This window comes from Mustela putorius, unplaced genomic scaffold (assembly GCF_011764305.1).
Source record: "Mustela putorius furo isolate JIRA1106 unplaced genomic scaffold, ASM1176430v1.1 tig00003846_pilon_pilon_pilon, whole genome shotgun sequence".
In the NCBI taxonomy this organism is placed as follows: domain Eukaryota; kingdom Metazoa; phylum Chordata; class Mammalia; order Carnivora; family Mustelidae; genus Mustela; species Mustela putorius.
Genome location: NW_025421999.1, coordinates 16993171 through 17014425, shown reverse-complemented (window position 1 = coordinate 17014425; position 21255 = coordinate 16993171). Strand labels below are relative to the sequence as shown.

The following is a 21255-nucleotide window of genomic DNA, read 5'->3' as shown; positions in this document are numbered from 1 at the left end:
TTTTTTTTTTTCCTCCTTTTTGTATGGGAACCAGGAACTAGAAAGCTTTAAATAAGGAAAATTAACCACTCACAGAAAAGGTGGAAGCCCAGAGAAAAGGGGTTTGTCTTTTATGGTTTGTACTTCGTAAGCTGTGGGTGTGACTCAATTTCCTCACCACCCACATAAAAAGGTTGCCACCCAATCACTGTTTTTTCTATCCAAAACCCCTCCCCTTTGATTTTGGCTAAGAAAGACCCTAAGAAAGACTGCCCTTTCTGGAAGTTGCAGACTGTGACATATAAAAGCTGTTAGCTGCTCCTGCAGCCAACAGCATTCAAACCTTGCAGAGTTTTGCTCTCTGAGAGCTTGTAATAAGACACACTCTTATAAGAGTTCATGCTACAACCTAGCAAAGAACTTTAAATTTTTGGAAGAACAATATATTCATTTTGGCATTCTGCAGAGGTAAGCTCTTTAGCTCAACAAGTTTATTTTGCATGCATTGGTTTTATACTAGGTTACATTTTTATTTTTATTTTTTTAGAAATGAGATTGGCTTTAATATAACTTTTTTTGGGTTTGTATTCTATCCCTTGGTGTCCATATATGTCTGGGACACATTATCAGAACATTCTCTGTTGTTACCTGTGATGCATTTTTCCTTCTCACTCTCAAGATTAATTTCAATTCCTAAAGTTTTCCCTCTGAAAATATGCAGTAATGTATTACATGGTTCAGGCATTTGGGGCAAATGGCCCACATTCATTTTAGGGTTAGTAATCATGTTGTTTATTTTTCTCTAGCTATAGGAAGTTTCTTTTAGGAATCTGCCTCATAACACCCAGGGAAATGTATAACAACTACTGTAGGTTGTTTCCTAGACTTGAGTTCAATATTTTGAATTTTTCAGAGAAAATCAAATCCAGCGATGCTCCCAATGATAACTTTGTAAATTCATACTCACTGCCACCCCCCACTGTTTTTTCTTTTCTCATAGGTACTAACTCTATCTTTCTGCTTTAAAGCAAAGTACACTTGGTGGCCTCTCCTCCTCCATTCCTCAAAATGATAGCAGTCTCTGCAGTCAGCAGTGCACTCCTGTTCTCCCTTCTCTGTGAAGCAAGTGCCGTGGTCTTACTCAATTCCACTGACTCATCCCCGCCAACCAATAATTTCACTGATATTGAAGCAGCACTGAAAGCACAACTAGATTCTGCGGATATCCCCAAAGCCAGGCGGAAGCGCTACATTTCGCAGAATGACATGATCGCCATTCTTGATTACCATAATCAAGTTCGGGGCAAGGTGTTCCCACCGGCAGCAAACATGGAATATATGGTAAGAGGAATTTGTTTTCTCTGAGTTCCGAGTGAGGATGCTGGATTTAAATTGTTCGTTGAAGAACCTAAAGAGTGTTTATATGTTAAGGGATATGGAGCTCTGCTATACATTTTTTTTTAAGATTTTATTGATTTATTTGACAGAGAGAGAGAGAAAGAGATCACAAGTAGGCAGAGAGGCAGGCAGAGAGAGGGGGAAGCAGGCTCCCTGCTGAGGGGAGAACCCCATGTGGGGCTCCATCCCAGGACCCTGAGATCATGACCTGAGCTGAAAGCAGAGGCTTTAACCCACTGAGCCACCCAGGTGTCCCTCTGCTATACATTTTAACTTAGGAAAGGTTCTTATATGCCTAGTAAGCTTAAATTTTGTTGCATCATAGAATTAAAGGGAGGGGAGGTTCTCATTTTGTTTTGTGAGTTCCGTAACCACTGATGAATCTGGTCTTACATAAGAAACAGAGATAAAGAATGGGGTGAGTTGACTGACCACATTTGAAAGACACACTTTTTAAAAAATATTCACATGGAAATATTTCTGTGTTTGTGTAACTAATAGTCATACTTTTCAGCTAAAACATTTCTTGAAAAAATTTTTTTAAATTATAGGTTTTGTGTACATAATTTATCTTTGGGTAGGTGTCTCTTCCCTTTCTGGGACAAAGCTCTTCCTGATGCTAATCTATTTGTGTTTTCAGAGAACATGCTGACTTTTTCCTCTTTGTGATTTAATGCTTTGTCGTTCAGATAACAGTGAAGCCAGCACACTTGCATGCTGTTCCAACTTGCCATGAACACATTCTTTGCTCTTTTAAAAATAGGCACTCTATGTTTAAATCACTCTACTTAAGAATACTTAGGAAGTAAAAAATAAAACAAAACCCTTGAGTTGATACTGAAAGGATAGCTGTGCTTTTTTAAGTTGCTTTATTTTGTGTTTTGTATTTATGTAAGCTTATGGTTTAGAGTCCAGTACCTTCTAAGAGCACAGCTTGACACTCCTTTAAGGCAATGATGACCACAGCCTGGTTTTTCTAAGTTGGGGAGAAGAGGTGGTACCACTAACACCTTTTTATAAGTGACCTAAAATTTGGTATTTTTCTCAGTTTCTCAATTCATCTCTTCTACTTAAATAAGCTTTTTAAGTTTGACTGATGGCAGAAGTCAAAGTTAGAGGGAAAATAGACTTGCCAAAAGTAAGAGAGTCATAGTTCATAGAAGTACAATTTAGATTCTATGAAAATGCACTTTCCTAGGAGTTTTCTGTAAAGAAATTGGAAGAGGAGATATAATCAGTCCTGGTTTAGGAATAGCATTATACCCTCATGGTTAAGAAATGGACTTTGGAATCTAAATGTTTGGGTTCAAACCTCAGTCCTGAAATACAACCTGTATGAACGTTTCATTTCATTTTCATCATCTTTTATATGAATATAAACATAGTACCTGCCATATAGGGCTGTAATCAGGAAAGTATGAGTTGAAGGACTGAGCAAGTAGATCAGAGCCTAACAAAATAGACCTCCGATAAACAGCACTTTCTAGAAGGTGATATATGGATATAGAAAAAAGAACAAATAAGTTTTTTAGTTACCATAAATTAGGAGAAAAATATATATAAGATTCTAAATGAGATTAGAAAAGTATAATATATAGACTGTGGGTTTAGGAAATAATTCCTGGTGCCAATCACAACACTACGTAGACAAAAGTAGGGTGAAGACAGCTGAAGTGTTTTAGAGGTGAGCTCTTCTGCGTTCAAACCCTAACACTGTTGCTTACTTTGTGACTTTGGACAAGTTACTTAATGTGTGTGAGATTCCATTTCCTTATCTTTAAAATGGGAATAATAATATAGATAATAACCAACCTATATATAATGCAATTCACTATTCTAATGATATTGAAGGCAGAGGGATCATCATGAGTAAAGGTGGGGTACAACACAGTATAAATGGTTGAAATAGCCACATCCTTTCTGGCTATATTTTCCCCCACTGATCAAGTATTCATTCATTCCACACGCATTTATTTAATTTTTTTCTATGTGTCAATGACTTGGCTAATTGTTTCTGTAGATGAGTAGGCCAAGGTGGCATGGACAGTGAATGGTATTAATGGAGTTAGAATTTAGATCTATGGAATTTCAAAGCCAATGCTTGTGTTGGAAAGCATCTTTCCATTGGCTAAGTTTATTAAATGCTCCACTGGGGGGAGCCCCTGAAGGTGTCAGGGTATCTTTGTTCCTCCTTTAAAATGCCAGCTGAAATCTTGTAGTATTACTATTCTATTCTATTCTATTCTATTCTATTCTATTCTTATTTCTCAATATAGGAGCTAAGATATGATTTATTTTGTAAGAACCAGATAGAGTGCTGGTTATGTCAGTAGATGTTTTATAAATCCTCCTTCACTCAGTTAAGGTAATGAGAAGTAGTAATTGGAACAGTAAGTTCTATAAAATTAAATATAACTGTATCAAATTGTCATGTAAATACTGCATATTTGCCCATGTACTTACTCATTTATTATTTATTGAGCACTTACTATATGTCAGGCACTATTCTAAACACTGGGTTACATTCATGAATAAAATAGACAGTCCTTGGCTTCCTGGGTAGAAAACCAGACAATAAATAAGATAAATTTTAAAAAGTACATAGTACATTAGAAGGTGATAAGGTTGTTAAGAAAAATAAAGTAGGTTGTGGTGAGATTGTGAAATTTAATAGGATGGCCAGGAAAGGCCTCACTAAGAGTGTCCTGGAGAGAGGTGAGGGAGTCCACCACACTGATAGATGAGCAAAGAACTTGCCAGGTAGAGGGAAGAGCAATGGAAAAGGCCCTGAGAAGGACAAAACTGATTAGTTTGGTTAGAAAACTGTGTTCAATTTAATGAAATTGTAAGTTAGAAAGACTGTTTGAATAAATGAAGTCATTGAAATAAGTCACATGGATCCTTCATGAAGACTCATTGAGGAAACTACAATGTAAGAGGCTACTTGGAGGTTGCAGCACAAACTGTAAATGACTAATCTCTAGGCCAGGCGAAAAATATAGATCTCAATTTACCACATACCTGTTCAGCATTGATTTGGACTGTGAGCAGTCTGAAAGTGAGCTCCATTCCTAACACTTATTATGTAAATTAAACACTTAGGACCCTTAGCTCACCAGGACCACTAGCCACTTGTTTAAGTCCTCATCAGTGTGTGATAGTAGCTGCGGGAACCTCCTTGAAGATGGTCTTTAGCTCAGGGCTTTTGTTAAATGTGCTGGCAAGATGGGGGTTCCTTTCATCCACAACTTTTCTCTCTGAACCTTCTTTCCAGGCTGTCTCTCTTCATCTTTCTCTTCCTTAACTTATTTCATGATTTACAACCCTGACCTTCAAGTTTTGTCAGAATGCTATATTCTTTATTGATTTTTTTTTACCCTCACGACCATATTCAATTTTTCCTTTTTTTTTTTTTTTAAAGGGGGAAGGACAGAGGGAGACAGAATCTTAAACAGGCTCCACACCCCAAGCAGGGAGCCCTATTGGAGGCTCAATCTCAGGACCCTGAGATCATGACCTGAGCCAAAATCAACAGTCCGTCACTTAACTAACTAAGCCATGCAGGCACCTCATCAATTTCTTGTTCTTTTAACTGCTATAAATAACCCTTCATGTCTGCTATTTTGCTCTTATCAATATCAAAATCTATACTTATTTCTTTAGTTCTTACAAGATTTTTGGGTGCTAAATCTATTTTTATTCACCTTTGTATCTCTATTTGTTTTGAACCAGTTCTTGAGTATAGACAGTGATCAACATGTATTTGATGATTTAATTGAATTCTCTATGAATCATTATATGTTTACAAGTAGTATCAATTTTGATATATATTTTAATGGAAATTTTATTATCATGTATAATGATATTTTATCACATTCACCTAAAGTTTAAAACAAAAATTTTTCCTAAATTCTAAAATAATCCCTCAAAATTAAATGATTTTATCTCCTTTTAAGTACTTGGTTATGTCAGTGTACCTTTGACTAAATAAAGTAGAAATAATTTAAATGGAGTGTTGACATTTATGTTACAGTTATATAATATTTCTTTGGATATTTTGTCCATGATTTTAGTAAAAAATACATATTTAAAATATCTAATTTTCTAAACACAGTATCTTTAAAAAAATAGTAATACAATAGATAGGGCTTAAGATATGCAAGTCAAACTTCTTTACTCTTGGCTTCTGTTCCACAATTAGTTTATTGACAAATTTCCAGAGCTTCTTGGACACCAGCTGTTTTTCATTCTTCTAAGGGCAGCTTAAACCATGACTCTAAACCACAAACCACACTAGTTTCTTAGAATAAGAATTATCTCCCCCAAAGAATGAAATTGCAAGACTCACACATAGAGTAGAATTTGTAAGATATTCCTTGAATACAGGTCAATTGAATAAATTGATCTTAAAAATGTTGAGTTCCTTCCATAAGAGGATAACAGAAATCTTTGTCTTTAGAGTAATAAACAAAACCATGAGAAACCAAAAAAAGAAAGAAAACACTAAGCATATAATTCAGCATTATACTGAATATAATGCACTGTTGTGTAGGATTGATGTAATCAGTGAGATACAGATAAATATCATGGAGAAATCAAAGAAAGAAGTGATAATCTCTTATTGGCAAAATCAAGAAAGGTTCTTTGGAGGAGGGACATTTGAGATAGATGTCCAGGAAGGGGAAGCGTTGACTGATAGCAGATAAAGCAATGCATGCACAAAATCACCAGGAGATGAGGAGTATAATGTGTTAGCCATATTTTTGAGGAGTTTGAGAAAATACTGAGAATCACTTCATAGAAAAGTGATTAAGGAGGCTATCGAAGTTTTAGAGTAGCGTCAGAGCTGCAGTTTGGAAAGATGGCCCTAGAAGTTGATGTATTTCAAATTGTCAATGAAGTTGACTGGGGAAATGGCAATCACTAAGTTAACAGTGCCACTTCTTTAGGTAAGAAGGAGTCAGACACCTGCCCGTACGCCACAACAGGTATGAACAGCTAACTGAAGCATGGCGTGTGGAAACACAGTCTTTGTAGTCGGTGTACAAAATGGAAAAAGAGGTGAGGGACAGTGAAAAGATAATGACAGATATGAACCAAGCAACTTAAAGCTGAGAAAGTGTAACATAATTTGACTCTGTTGATAATGTGATCCATTTCATTTGTTTGGTGTCTGCAAGTATTTTTTGCAGAGCTAAAAGGACTTAAGGCTTCTTAGACTTTTCTAGAAAAGAGAAAAGTACTAATTACCAAGTCATGGCAGGTAGTAAAGTAACAGAAAGCATGACTCCAATGAATGAATGGAGAATAGATTAATCCATCCTTGGAAATAGCCAAAATACTATTTGCTTACTATAACTTATGATTCAGGCAGGAATAATGAAAATGCTGATTTTGTTCATTTGGGCCTTATGTGGAAGAGAATGTTGATGATGTTAAACTCCTTTTTTTTTCTTTATTCAGTAGTTGACCAAACACTTGATATGTCTATCCTTGTCTTTTTTTTTTTTTTTTAATGAAACCCTATATTGTCCCAGATGGCACATTTTCCTCTCATTTGGGAAGGATAGCTCAATTTTCTTGTTATAAACATGAGAAATTTGATGTGTCTAACCTAAATCTTTTCGATGAATGCTTTTATGACTACTAGAAAGCTACTACTAGAAAGCCTCCTGAGACCTGTTTGCCAGCCAGCAGTGAACTGAGAAAGACTGCTGACAGACTTTCTTCAGAGCTTTTGGAACTCCACATTCCTGTTCTCATAGATGTAGAGCCTTTTAAGTGTCTTGGCTTCTAACAGAGACTGGGCACATTTTGTAGGAATTTTCTTCCAAGGTGCATGTTGCTTAATATTACTTACTGTTACTTATATATGAATGTTCAACTCTTCATGTATGGAGCCAGCTGAAGGTTGAGAACATTTTCTTTGTGACCATTCTGAATTCAATCTCTAAAGTGCAAATGGAAACATTAACACAGTATGATTCAGAACCTTACCATTAGGTGGTAGACAGAAAAGCCGTGAATCTCATGAAGTCCATACATATATGTCAACTATATTTCCTAGTATTACAACACTGCTTTTTTTTTTAATTATTTATTTAACAGACAGAGATCACAAGCAGGCAGAGAGGCAGGCAGAGAGAGAGGAAAGGAAGCAGGCTCCCTGCGGAGCAGAGAGCCGGATGCGGGGCTCCATCCCAGGACCCTGGGATCATGACCTGAGCTGAAGGCAGAGGCTTCAACCCACTGAGCCATCCAGGTGCCCCACAACACTGCTTTTTTGAGGGCAAATGATATTTGACCACATACAACAGTGTAGAAAAATAAATCTATTGTATTCCTGCTGAGTATTTGTAGAACCTAGCTTCATATCTGTTCCACAGAGAAGACTCAATAAATATTTGTGGAACACCTGAATGAAGTCTTCTAACATTTTCTGGGCATTCAGACCACTATAGCCACGTGTAAAGAACACGTGGCTATAGTGGTCTGATGGGCAAGAGTCATTCATTATTCTATCCTTCATTCCACAATATTTACTCTTGTGCCTGGCACTGGGCTGGGGCATTCAATGGGGAGCAGAAAGACACTCTTTTTAGGAAGAATTGTGAGCAGATAAGTAAGTGCAAATGCTGTGAGTTAGGTGCTAAAGTAGGAAAACATACAGGGTGTTCTGGGATTACAAGAAACATATTTAGCCCAGACTTAAGCTGAAGGTGTTGAAGTAGGGAAGGTGGAGTAGGTGTGGTAGGGTGCTCTAAGAGGTGAATGGTACATTGAAGGCAAGGGTAAAAATTCAGTATGACTTGGATGTTGTGTATGAGAGAAAAAAAAATGATGTTTGATAAGACTGGAGAAGGCAGGCAAAAACTTGTTTAGTTTTATTATAAAATCAAGGGAAGTTACTGAATATTTTAAGCAGGAAGGTTATATAATTCATTTGAATTTCAGAGAGGTTGTTCTGGCTTCAAGGTGAAGGACAGCTGGGTTTCTCAGATTGAAGAACACAAAATCAAGAGCAGTTTTCAGGTAGTCATTCAGTGGCTGCAGGTTTATTATCCAGGGTACACCTCTACAAAGGTTAGGAAAAGTAGCTAGTATGTGGGAGGGAACATTCCTCTACTATAAACATTTTTGGATAGGAGTATACTTTGGTAATCAACATGAACCACTTTGCATAATTGGGGTAAGGTAGTGTCACAGAGACAGTATGGATGGATGATTTTATGTCTAGGAATATACTCAAGAGTCTTTATAAGAAAGTTTCATGTACTTTTTTTTTTTTTTTTTAATAAGTGCTGAGGCTTAAATCCACACAAATCCAAATCTGTTTCAGGGGCCTGGGTAAGACCAAGCCCACCTTGTTCATTGGATATGCTCAGGATAAGGTTTTTTGAAAGCTAATCAGAGGATTTCAGAATAATAGGGGTTGACTAGTCTGGCTCTGGGCTGGTGTCTTGAACTTAACATATCTATTTTTTTTAATGTTTTAATTTTTTATTTTTTGTAACATTCACAGAACTTAACATATCTAAAAAGCATGTACTAGTCAGTGGCCATTAAATAGTTATGAACATGAGATGTTTAATAGTCTATGAGAATTTCTGAAGAATGGTGTAGTTAGGGGTTAGAGAAAAATCAAGACTAACAGCTTAAACTGGTCAAGGAAAATGCTTGGCATAAAATATATCACAGACTTGAGGCATGAGGTTCAAACGTTTCCAGCCTGTTATCCATAGTGTCTACATCAGGTACCAAACATTTTCTTTTTTTTTAGGTGAATATGGAATAATGCCCAACAAGTTGTGTTTTTAGAATAAACTTTTCATGACTCTTAAAATTTCACACCACATACTCCAAACTGAAACAGTTGAGAAATGTTGCTTCAGGACACAATTATTTTTCTCTCCTAAAAAGTGCATCAAATTCATGTCTTATAATTTCATTAAATGTGAACGTTCTACCAAATCTCTCTCTCTGCATTCCAGCGAGATCATGTTTTCTGCAGGCAGTAGGTAGGCGGAAAGGCATTTGAATTCTTCTGACCACGTGGTCACTGGCAAGATGTGAGCTATGCCTGTGTATCACAGGATAGTTTAACAATCAAGAAATCAGTTTTTAGATTATTGCGACACTGAGTTGGTGAAAAAAATTAGCCACACATGAAAATGTCTTCCTGGCTCATATTTCCAGTATTAAGTAGTAGGTGATGGATATTATATTTCCGTGGGAAGGAGAATTCTTACTAGAATCCATCAACAAATGATCTTAAAATTTAAAGATAAAACATATATTAAAGAGGGATTTAAGGAGGGGAATTAGTAAGTTTTAAGATATCTAAAATATTCTCTAATTTTTATCTTTCACCGTCTGATGTTAATTCCTCTGAAAGCAAACTCCTTATTATCTATATGCAATTCTGTTTCTGATTATTTAGTTGCTTCAGGGTTTATCTGTTTTCACTTTATCTGATGCCTGCTTTGTTGAGATTAAAGCTTGGAGTCTCTTAAACTTTAGGCTGCCAGATAACATGATCAAAAGCACACTTTACACTGCTTCACATTTTAGGTAGCCTTCTAGTTCACTCGTCATCACCACCATTCCAGTGCCTGCATCCCCAGTGATAATAATGTCTACCATTAACTACACCATTGTCCTCCTAGGGCTGTGTTAATAGTCTTCCTGTCATGATCTTGTCTAACCATCAAAGAAGTCTTGAAATATGAAGACAATTTTTCTCATTTAGAAACAGGAAACTTGGAACTTGGAGAGTATAAATAACTTTACCAACATCACCCAGCAGGTAAACCGAAATGATGAGAAGGAGTTCTATAGGACAAAAAAGCCCATGCTTTGAAAGGCCATATGTTACATGCTCCCCTTCCTGTATGCATCTCCTGCTCTTGAGACCACTGGCTAAGGTATTTCTCTACATGTATTTGATCTGAGGAACTCATTGAATATTAGAAAGTATTTCTGCACATGGAATCAAATCTTATTCCCAATATTCTTTCTACCCTTGGTAACCATATAGGAAAACTCTGCATTATGATAGTGCGTCAAGTCTTTGAGAACTGTGAACATTGAGGTCTCAGACCCTTAACCTCAAATCACCCAGCTTTTTTTTAGCCGTTAGCTGCTTTGTGTTAAGTATCTATATATGCCTCCTCTTGCATGCAGAGTATGGCCAACATAGCCTATCAGGGAAGGTTGCAAAGAGATATTTGCCTTCTAAAAATACTGAAAAAGGTAAGAATCGTACTATTAAATAAATAGAAAATCAGTGTACTCCCCTCACACTTTTTACTCCATGCTGTTTTACATACACACATGAATGGTGTCCATTAAATTGTTTTGGGAAATGGGAGCAGAGTGGCTCTGAGCAAGGAATGTCCTTTCATCCTGTTGTCATTCCAGTTGGGTTCCAATACATATGTGCTCTTCTTACAGTGAGGTGCCTAGAATTTATGTGATCTGAGAAGTGCAGAGTAGCAATGACAAATCGTTCTCCATTTATTCTACTTCTGTGAATGCATCCTAAAGTTAAGTTTGCAGAATTGGCAGGCACCTTCTGCTGATTTGAATCATATTCTTGTATCCTCATGAATTGCATATTGGTCACATCTATGTGTTTTAAATTCAGGTTCAGTGTCATTATAGTGGAAAGTGATTGCCTTTTTATTTTATTTTATTTTTTTTAATATAATTTTTTATTTTTTATAAACATATATTTTTATCCCCAGGGGTACAGGTCTGTGAATTATTTTTTTAACAACATAAAATTCGTGATGTTTGACATCAAAAGTATCAGACATATAAGGAAGCAGAAAAATAGGATATGTAGCAAAGATAAATCAGACAATAGAAACACAAATGATGGTATAAGCAGAAGAGAAAGTTGTGTTTTTTTTAAAGATTTTATGTATTTATTTGATAGAGAGAGACAGTGAAAGCATGGGTAGATAGACAGATACGATGCAGGAGAGCTAGGTTCTTGACCTGCAGAGTCAACGAATGAATCTCGCAGACAAAGGAGAGTGAATAAAGCGATAGAAGTTTATTATGTGAAGATACAGAAAAAGTTCTCAAGAGTGAAAGGGGTCCCCATAGGGTTGACAGTAAGGGCCTTTAGGGTTGGTCTTTTATAGAAAGCTAACCAGGGTACTTAAATCCTTTTAAACATTTCTATTGATATTACCATTGAGCACCTTAAATGGCTTACTTCCTTTTTAGGGTCTGGTTAGTTATTCCTTGCTGGTCACAGATTATCATAAAAAGACACCCACCCCACAGGCCTAGGGCAGGGTCGTGTTTTTTTTTTGTTTTTTTTTTTTTAGATTTTTATTTATTTATTTGACAGACAGAGATCACAAGTAGGCAGAGAGGCAGGCAGAGAGAGAGGAGGAGGCAGGCTCCCCACCGAGCAGAGAGAGGGGCAGGGTCTTTTTAAATTTTGTATCTTTTTCTTTAAGGTTTTAGATTTTCAGAAAGTTCTGTATATTTTTCTTCCCATGTTATTTGTAATATCTTAGTAATAAAGCCACTTAGATTTTCCATGATGTCTAAATAAGCTCTGTGAATACCATGTTATTTTTGTGTTCATATCCAGGTAACCACAGAATACATGTTCTTTTCTTCTGAAATTGTCACTCTCAGAGCGAATGATGTTAGCACATTTGTATAGCAACATACACAATGATCTCTCTCTCTCTCTCCAATAATTCTGTGTTCTTTGACTACACATTATAAATATTCTCATGGAGTTTAACATCTAGCATCTGTGACAGTGAGGCATATTCAGGACAAAATGTTATTTTTAATTTTTATTTAAACTTCAGTCAATAACAGACCAGAGTATAGAAGAAGGACACTGATATAAGTGCTTACATGTGAAAATTAATAAATGTTAACTATCAGAAACATGCCCTTCTTCTTGAGCATTCCATGTGGTGTGGCAGGGGGTGAGTAGGAACAGGAGAGGAGAGGGGAGGCCCAAAGTTTTCTGCAATCAAAATGCCTTTCCACCAAGAAGGCTTTAGATAATTATTTCTAATCAGAAGAGAACAGAACTACTTTGTAAGCACACATTTAAGATCCCCATTCTTAACATTGATTTGATAAGTCCAGGATTGTGCTAAGCATCTATCTTCTTGAAAGTTTCCCAGAAGATCCTGGAGTAATTTCCCAAGTGGTAAATTTCTTCAATCATGGTTTAGGACACAAAACTGAGCTGAGGAAAATATTACGTGGCTTAAATATCCACTTGTTTGTCAAGAGACTGTACATTGAACAAATTAATGGGTTAACCCAAAGGAAAAATTATCCCAGTGATAATTCTACACTATCACAAAATTTCACTTGAAATTATTCCATACCTAATTTCACAAAATATCATGTGGGCCTTCTGGGTCTGCAACATGATATCATGCTCACTTGGGAATATACTTGATTGACTAAGGGAACTTTAAAAGAAGCAAACTTTTAAGTAGCACATGATTCTTCTGGAGCTTTTTAATATAATGTATTACATACATTGTATATATATATAATTTGTTATATAATAATGTATTTTTGTGATGTATTACAGTTGGCAATTATTCATTTATTTGTTTGCTAATGTTTTTTGTTATCTGTCTCTTCCCTAAACTTTAAGATAAAGTCCATGTTTGCCCTACTGTCTGTTGAATTCACAGTACCCAAGACCTCCCAATGAATATTCATTTACTGGCTGTCTAGATGAATGCATTACCTGAGGTTCTATTGGTTAATCTGAAAATATGTGTTTCTTGCATTTTCCATTGTTGAGGACAAAACAGCAGCCCATGTGTGGTAAGTCTGCTGTAGGAGGTTTGGGGCAAATGTGGCTCCAGAACACTTTCCTGCCACCATCTGTGGGTATTAGGAAGGAAGATGCCACATCCATGTGAGTGTAATTATGAAAATGATACCTTACATTAGAATTCATAAACTGTAGGTCCATCAACCATTCTAATTAGTGGGCATATTCAATTTGCTCTGCATGATATTGAACTGTACAGAATTTTACATTTTTAAAAATATTTTGTCAAATGTTAAAGTTGATACATTTTACATATACACCTGTATTTCCAGATTATCCTCAAGAGGGGAAAGTTCTAGAGACATTAAGCCCACTTCCTACTTGTCAGCAATTGGTTAGAGAGGAGTAGCCTCTTTGGGTGGGGCAGATTTGTTCATTTATGAGTCTATTTTTTCCCCATGTAACTGTCCTCTGGACATGCAACTTTGCCATCTTACAATCAATACTACTTTATTCATTTTCCTTACTAGACCGTCCCCCCAACACGGTCATTTGAATACGACTATATTTATACAGAGCTCTAATATTTTCAAAGCACTTAAGTCAAGTACAATTTCACAGCGCAGATTTAGCCATACATAGATTTAAAGCACTGGAACTTTCTTTCCTAAACGCTAGTCATATTTAAGTACTTTTACTTCAAATTCTGAATGTATTATTATCTTTTATCCATGCCCTCATTAATTTATATATTGAGGTTTCAAGGCTACGAAGCACTTCTTCAGTTAGGAGTTTCTTGCAGTAACCCAGATAACAAATTATGTTGGCTTTGACAGAGGTGGTAGCAGTAACAGTGATGAGCAGTTGGTTGTATTCGGAATGTACAGTATTTTGAAGGGAATTGCTGATGGAACAGATTAAGATTATGAGGCAAAGAAAGAGTAAAGATGACCACTTAGATTTTTGGCCAGAGCGACTACAACAGCAGTTGGTAAATTTCTTCTGTAGTCATTTCTTCAAGTAGTAAATATGGCGTATGTTGCAACCACTCAGCTCTGCTTTTATAGCACAACAGCAGCGGTATACTAATGTAACAGTGTAGCAGGACAGAATTGGTGATTCCTGAATGAGAAGATGGGCAATGCCATTTACTGGCAGAAGGAACACTACAGGAATAGCTGGTGAGGGGCTAGGAAGTGAAGCGGGGTTGTGACTCTCTGGAGCTCAGTTTGTGGTTTGCTGAGTAGAGACTGAAAGTAGTAAGGTGGTTAAAGTAGTCTGGAATTCGACTACTGCAGATAAAATGTGGAACCATACCACCAGCATATAAATGGTATTTCAATCTGTGAGATTGGATGAGATTTCTGAAGCCTTGAATATAGATGAACCAAAGGGGGAGAAAAAGAGAAATAGATGTGGCCCGAGTCCTGAGAACCCTCCAGCACACAGAGATTGGAGAAATGAGGAGGAGTCAGCATGCATAAGGAGAAGCAGTCACCTGAAGAAATCAAGACAAATGTAGGGTCCTGAAACCAAGAGATGGGGTGTGACCAGGAAGAGTAGGTGGTCAGGCATTCCAAACACTGCCGCTAGAACAAGTAAAATGGTGACCAAGAAATGCCACTGATGACATTGATAAGAGCAGCTTAGGTGCGGTGGAGGTGGGGTGGGAGTGTGCAGTTGTGGACTCAAGAGAGAAGGGAGGAAGAGAAACTGGGAATTCTCAGTTAAGACAACTCTCAGGGAATTTAATTGCAAGAGAAAGGAGAGAATGATGGTTGATTGGAAGATGAAAAGGGGTCAAGAGAGGCCTTTTTTAGTTTCTTGTTAATAAATTTATGTCATTGGCAATGATCCTCTCTAAAAAAAGAGTCCACTTTACATCATCTTTTTATAGAAATTTTCCTCTCCCACCTACATGAAAGGTAGTTCTCATTCTACCTGAGGGAAGTCTTCATTATCTTCTTTCAAGCATTTTTTTAAAATATTTTATTTATGTATTTGAGAGAGAGAGATCACAAGAAGGCAGATGGGGTAGGGGAAGCAGGCTCCCCGCTGAGCAGAGACCCCCCTCAGATGCGGGGCTCGATCCCAGGACACTGGGATCATGACCCGAGCCAAAAGCAGAGGCCTTAGCCCACTGAGCCACCCAAGCTATCTTCTTTTAAGCATTAAAAAAAAAAAAAAATGGGTGCCTGGGTGGCTCAGTGGGTTAAGCCACTGCCTTCGGCTCAGGTTGTGATCCCAGGGTCCTGGGATCGAGTCCCGCATCGGGCTCTCTGCTCAGCGGGGAGCCTGCTTCCTCCTCTCTCTCTCTCTCTCTCTCTCTGCCTTCCTCTCTGCCTACTTGTGATCTCTCTCTGTGTCAAATAAATAAATAAATAAATAAATAAATTTTTTAAAAAATGCTTCAGACCTTACTTTGTTATTTTGTAATGTAATGTGTTCCCATATTTTGTAGTTATTTTTGAGGGTTGAGGGAATTTTTTTAATCAAATTCCTTTAACTATCTCCTTCTATAAAGTAGAATCAGTTTCATTAGTTTAACCAATGCCCAGAATTTGCCATAAGAAGGCATTTTCTCTTCTTCTGCCCCACCCAACCAGACCTCAACCCATCCCTCTCTAGTCTTACCAAAGCTCATTTCTACCCTCCTGCCTGGTTTAACACTGGGTCTCTATATTCCACTTTCAGTGTCCTTTTTGGGCACATTTATACCTAACAGGGAAAAACCAACCAATTTCAAATCAGAACCACAATCATGCATGTGAAGCTTTTTAAAAGCTTTTGGCTGCCCTCAGAGGAAATAATTTTATCATCACTTAACTTCTTTGTAATGGTTCTTTCTCACTTTCGTAAGCCAGTACCCCTTTTCCAATTTGACTAACCTAGGAAAAGATCAAACATTCTTAGATGAGTTATTTCTTTAAAACCTCAAAGCATGTCTGTCTAAATTAACTTTACATTTTTTCAAAATATATAAGAAATGGCAACATAATTATGGGACACGCCAAACTCTCTCCAATGGCATTGTCACCATAGTATCTATGACAATAACCAATTTAGAAATGTGTCTCTGAGGGTGCCTGGGTGGCTCAGTGGGTTAAGTGGGTTAAGCCTCTGCCTTCGGCTCAGGTCATGATCCCAGGGTCCTGGGATCGAGCCCCACATCGGGCTCTCTGCTCAGCAGGAAGCCTGCTTCCCCTTCTCTCTCTGCCTGCCTGACGGCTTGTGATCTCTCTCTCTCTCTCTCTGTCAAATAAATAAAATCTTTAAAAAAAAAAAAAAAGAAATGTGCCTCTGAAAATTCAAAGTGTGTTATTTTTATTTTTAGCATTTTATGTCTTCAAAGATACTATCCATGAGCAGAATAGATTCTTTCAAGAGGCCAAAATTAGTATTCCTGGTTCTTCCTTAATTTAGTCACAATTCATTAATCTTTTGTCCTATTTATAAATCTAGGATTCTGACAGACACATTTATTTAATATTTATTACCAGCAGATTTAATTAATTAAATTTACTAAGCCGCATGTATACATTTCATTTATCTGGGTTTTAAAAGTATTTCAATTGATTTATTGAAAATTATTTTCATACATTTAAGTATCTTTTTTTAAAAAATATTTATTTATTTATTTATTTGACAGAGAGAGAAAGATAGGGAGAAACAGCATGAACAGGGTGGGGGGCAAGAGAAGAGGGAAAAGCAGGCTTCCTGCTGAGTGGGGAGCCTGACATGTAGCTCGGCCCTATGACCTGAGCAGGAGGAAAACAGTCTACCAACTGAGCCACCCAGGTTCCCCTTAAAGGATCTTAAAAGTCTAAGAAATACAGTGACTCTTCAGTTTTAAATTGTGCAGTGCTATTTTAAAAATTTAAGATTTTTCTAATATTTTTCAACTTAAAAACACGTTAAATAATTACTCACTGATGTACTTATGTTGAAATTACAAGTCTAACCTGTTGCTTTAATAGGCACATTTTCTTAACCTTTACAGATTTTTAATATCAAGTACACACAGGTTCCTTAGCCAGAAATTCTTTCCTAATACCTTAAATTTGATTCTTTCAAACAGTCCTACATTTAAATCTTATGTGTGGATTTAAAATATCTTACCCATTTTTTAAAAAGCACTATTTCATTTCAAACAATGTCAAAGATGTGAGGATGTATTCCCAAGTAATTTTTAGGGATGCCTTCTAGTCTGAGTACACTTCTTGTCCAAGATGTTGACTGTGATGGGTACTTCAGATGTCAATGTGCTTCATGATTCTGGCTGTCAGTGTGTTGTGGATACCAAAACTCATGGATGGCTGGCAAAACAACCTTATCCCTGGCTGGATCATGTCACTACTCAATTCTTCTGTCTGCTTATGAAAGTCAGCAAACTTCTCCCATACTGCAACATTCTTTGATTTGACTTGGTATTTCTTTGGCTCAAGCTCTAAAGACTTCTAAACTTGATGAGAATCTACATTCTTTTCATACACCTCCTATTTCTTGGAGCCAGAACTCTTGCAGATATTTAAATGACATCAGTTTGAATTTGGGATATCTCTTAGGGCTTAGTCCAACTATGTGGTTGCTGCAGACAAGATGCTAACTTTTATTTACAAGTAGAATAGTTCATGATGAATATTTTAGTACAAAGATAAATCAGTCCTTTTATAGGCCAACCAACTAAATGGCTCTAACAGCAAGGATTGGAAGAAAAGCATTTGGAGCAATAGGACACACCTCACACTGTTTTAAGCCATCTTTACTTTGTGAACTAATTTAATCATAATATCTAATTTCTAGCATGTCCTGTAAATGTTTTTGAGTATCCATGCATAATATTTTTTTAAAAAATATTTTATTCATTTATTTCTTCAACAGAGAAATAGAGAGAGAGAGCATAAGTAGGCAGAGCAGCAGGCAGAGGTAGAGGGAGAAGCAGGCTCTCTGCTGAGCAGGGAGCCCGATGTGGGGCTCAATCCTAGAACCCTGGGATTATAACTTGAGCCAAAAGCAGATGCTTAACCGACTGAGCAGGTGCCTCCATGCATAATATTCTTAATTTTTGCCTCACTTTTAGGAGGCAAGATCAAATTTTAAGTGTTTACAACTTAATTTATTGTGAACTCATCTTACCTATTTAGAAGGGCAAAACCCAAAAATACAGGATGTTCAACCTGGTTGAATAAAATCCAAGTATCAGATATCTAGTTTTTCCAACAAAAGGTAACAAATAGTATGTTACATATTTACTAGACATTCCATAGAATGCACATGTGTGCTCTTTTCTGTTGCTGTATTTGCAGGATCCAATATTGAAATTATTTCTGATTGCCTGGGTGGCTGAGTCAGTTTGTTGTCGGCCTTAGGCTCTGGTCATGATCCCTAGGTGCTGGGATCGAGTCCCACATTGGTCTCCCTGCTTTGCTGTTCTCTCTCTCTCTGTCTTTCTGTCAAATAAATAAATAAAATCTTTTAAAAAATAAAATAATTTCAAATAAATGCTGCACCTACTTAGAAAAATTCAGCAGATATATTACCCATCAAGCATCCAGAAACCTATATGTTAAGTTACATGCTTAAGCAATTTACATCTTCATTTCCTGAACTTCGTAAGTTGTAGGAGTTCTTTCACATGGTTGTGCTTCGCCACATTCACTATAATTTAGAGATTCTGGATAGGAAAAAGAAGATCATACTGGACCACTCCCTATAGCCACAATTTTTTTGTTGAAATCTCCTACTGTTATTAAATAAAGTTATTGTTGCTTGCTATTTTCAAACCTCAAAGACCTCTCATCATATTAATAAATTTAAATACCACTAGATCTTAAGGGAATAAATAATGTACCCATTTACTCCTGGAAGCTGTAACTCCAGAAGAAAGACAGATAGCAAACATAGATCTTAACTTCACCAGTTGACGTGGTTGATGTAATTCTTAAATTTCAGAGCTCCCTACTCAAGCTGGATCTTCCCCTCTCTATAGAATGAGTGTGAGCCTTATTTGAGGACAAAGAAGCAAGAAAAAGTATAGCCCCTTTGACTTCTCCTGCAGTGGGTATGTCTGGACCATGTCTCCCAAGGGGAGTCAAAATGACCAGCTCTCTGGGGGGGTGGGATGAAGTCCATGCCTATCAGTCTCTCTAGCATCTTCCTTCAGGAGCATAGAGACAGGCAGAAATCCCTCCCATCAGTTCCTTTAAAGTAAATATGGAGAGAGAAGAAAGTGATTATCCCTTCTCCATAACCATCTTCCCCAAAATTTTTATTTTAATATTTATACATAGAAACTCATGCCTAAAAATGTAGGCATCAGTAATTCTAAATACATTGTCTTCTTAATCAAAATCCCTTATCATGGTTAATAAGGTTTGTACATGTAAGATATTTTTGGGGAATGAAATTGTGGTTCATCCCCCCCCCCAACTGTTGCCAACATTTTAATAAAGTAAAAATGCTTTTAGCCATACATAAAGGATTCATCTGTATATCCAAACTGATGTTTTGAGTGGAAATATTTCAGATAAATACAGATTTTGACATATAAAATATGAAGTTTATTTTTTTTTAAGATTTTTTAAATTTATCTATTTGACAGAGAGAGACACAGTGAGAGAGGAAACAGAAGGAGGGGAAGGGGGAGAGGGAGAAGCAGGCTTCCCGCCGAGCAGGGAACCCGATGCAGGGCTGGATCCTGGGACCCTGGGATCAAGACCCGAGCCAAAGACAGACGCTTAATGACTGAGCCACCCAGGCGCCCCTAAAATATTTTTTTAAATATATGAATGAGTATAAAGATAGACTTATACATGGTAAATTACTTCTAAATTCTTAACAGCTTTAAATATTGTTAATTATTTTGAAAAAAATCTGGTTTTATCCTCTCTATGGAATGGAAAGGGCTAGAATTGAGCAAGTTGTAGACCAGTATAACATACATCTTACTGGCTTTGATGCTGGTGCTACTCACGCATATTAAATCATGAGAAGTGGAGATGAAAGGTTCCCCAGAAATGACCTCATCCAATCTTATTTTACAGATGAGGTAAATGGGAGAAAATAATTGACATGTCTTCACCATAATTGATCTTAGTAGTATAATTAGGGTTAGAACACGATATTTTTATTTTCAGGTCAGTGTTATCTGTGCCATGCTGTGCTTATATTTTAGGATAAAACTATAGGAAAGTGTTCTTAGCAGTTCTTGAGCTGAGTATATATTGTAGTTCAATATGTAAATAATACTTAGATGCATTTTTTCCCCAAGTGATTACAATTAATTAAGAACCCATCAGGGGACATAATTTTTTGATGCCATGCCATCTGGAATTCCTTTGTGAATTAATTATGCTATTTTGTAGTTCAGTGAACTATAATCCATATTTGATTGAGAAAACTTCAAAAGAATAACTACTAGATAAATCCACTATCAGCCTAACAAATACTTTTTTATAAAGATTTTATTTGTTTGTTTGTTTATTTTTAATATTTTATTTATTTATTTGACAGAGAGAGATCACAGGTAAGTGGAGAGGCTGGCAGAGAGAGAGAGAGAGGGAAGCAGGCTCCCTGCTGAGCAGAGAGCCCGATATGGGGGCTCGATCCCAGGACCCCGAGATCATGACCTGAGCCGAAGGCAGTGGCTTAACCCACTGAGCCACCCAGGCGCCCTATTTATTTATTTTAGAGAGAAGGATAGAAAGAGAGTGGGGAAGAAGGGAAGAGCAGGAGAGAGAGTGTGGAGCCTGACTTGGAGTTTGATCTCAAGACCCTGAGATCGTGACCTGAGCTGAAATCAAGAGTCCTATGCTCAAATGACTGTGCTACCCAGGTACCCCAATGTTTTTAAAAGTTAATTCCAGTCCTTAGATCTTGTGACTTTAATTATAAATTTATTTCACACTGTTGATACACTTTGCCCAAATTTTTACAGATAAGACAAAGGAGGAGTTTGAAACAGTAATTCATAAAACTTATCTCTGACCTAAGTAACTGTGAAAACTGTAGTACAAAGTTTCTCATGATAGAGTGTTTTCAGTTTTTGATACTGTATATATCATTGATTGCTCACCGACTAAAATGGCATTGTGTAA

At 36.9% G+C, this 21255-nt stretch overlaps 1 protein-coding gene across 2 annotated transcripts in view; it reads left to right on the top strand.

Annotated features, from left to right (window-relative positions):
* The first annotated feature begins 273 nt into the window (after positions 1-273).
* PI15 (peptidase inhibitor 15) overlaps positions 274-21255 on the top strand; it is a 28121-nt gene continuing 7139 nt past the window's right edge. The window contains exons 1-2 of one of the 2 annotated variants that reach the window (XM_004762330.3): positions 274-447; positions 1008-1320. In XM_004762330.3, coding sequence (XP_004762387.1) covers positions 1048-1320 — 273 coding nt within the window. In that variant the 5' untranslated portion in view covers positions 274-447; positions 1008-1047. Of the gene's footprint in view, positions 448-979; positions 1321-21255 lie in introns of both variants that reach the window. The other variant, XM_004762329.3, reaches the window with a different exon arrangement.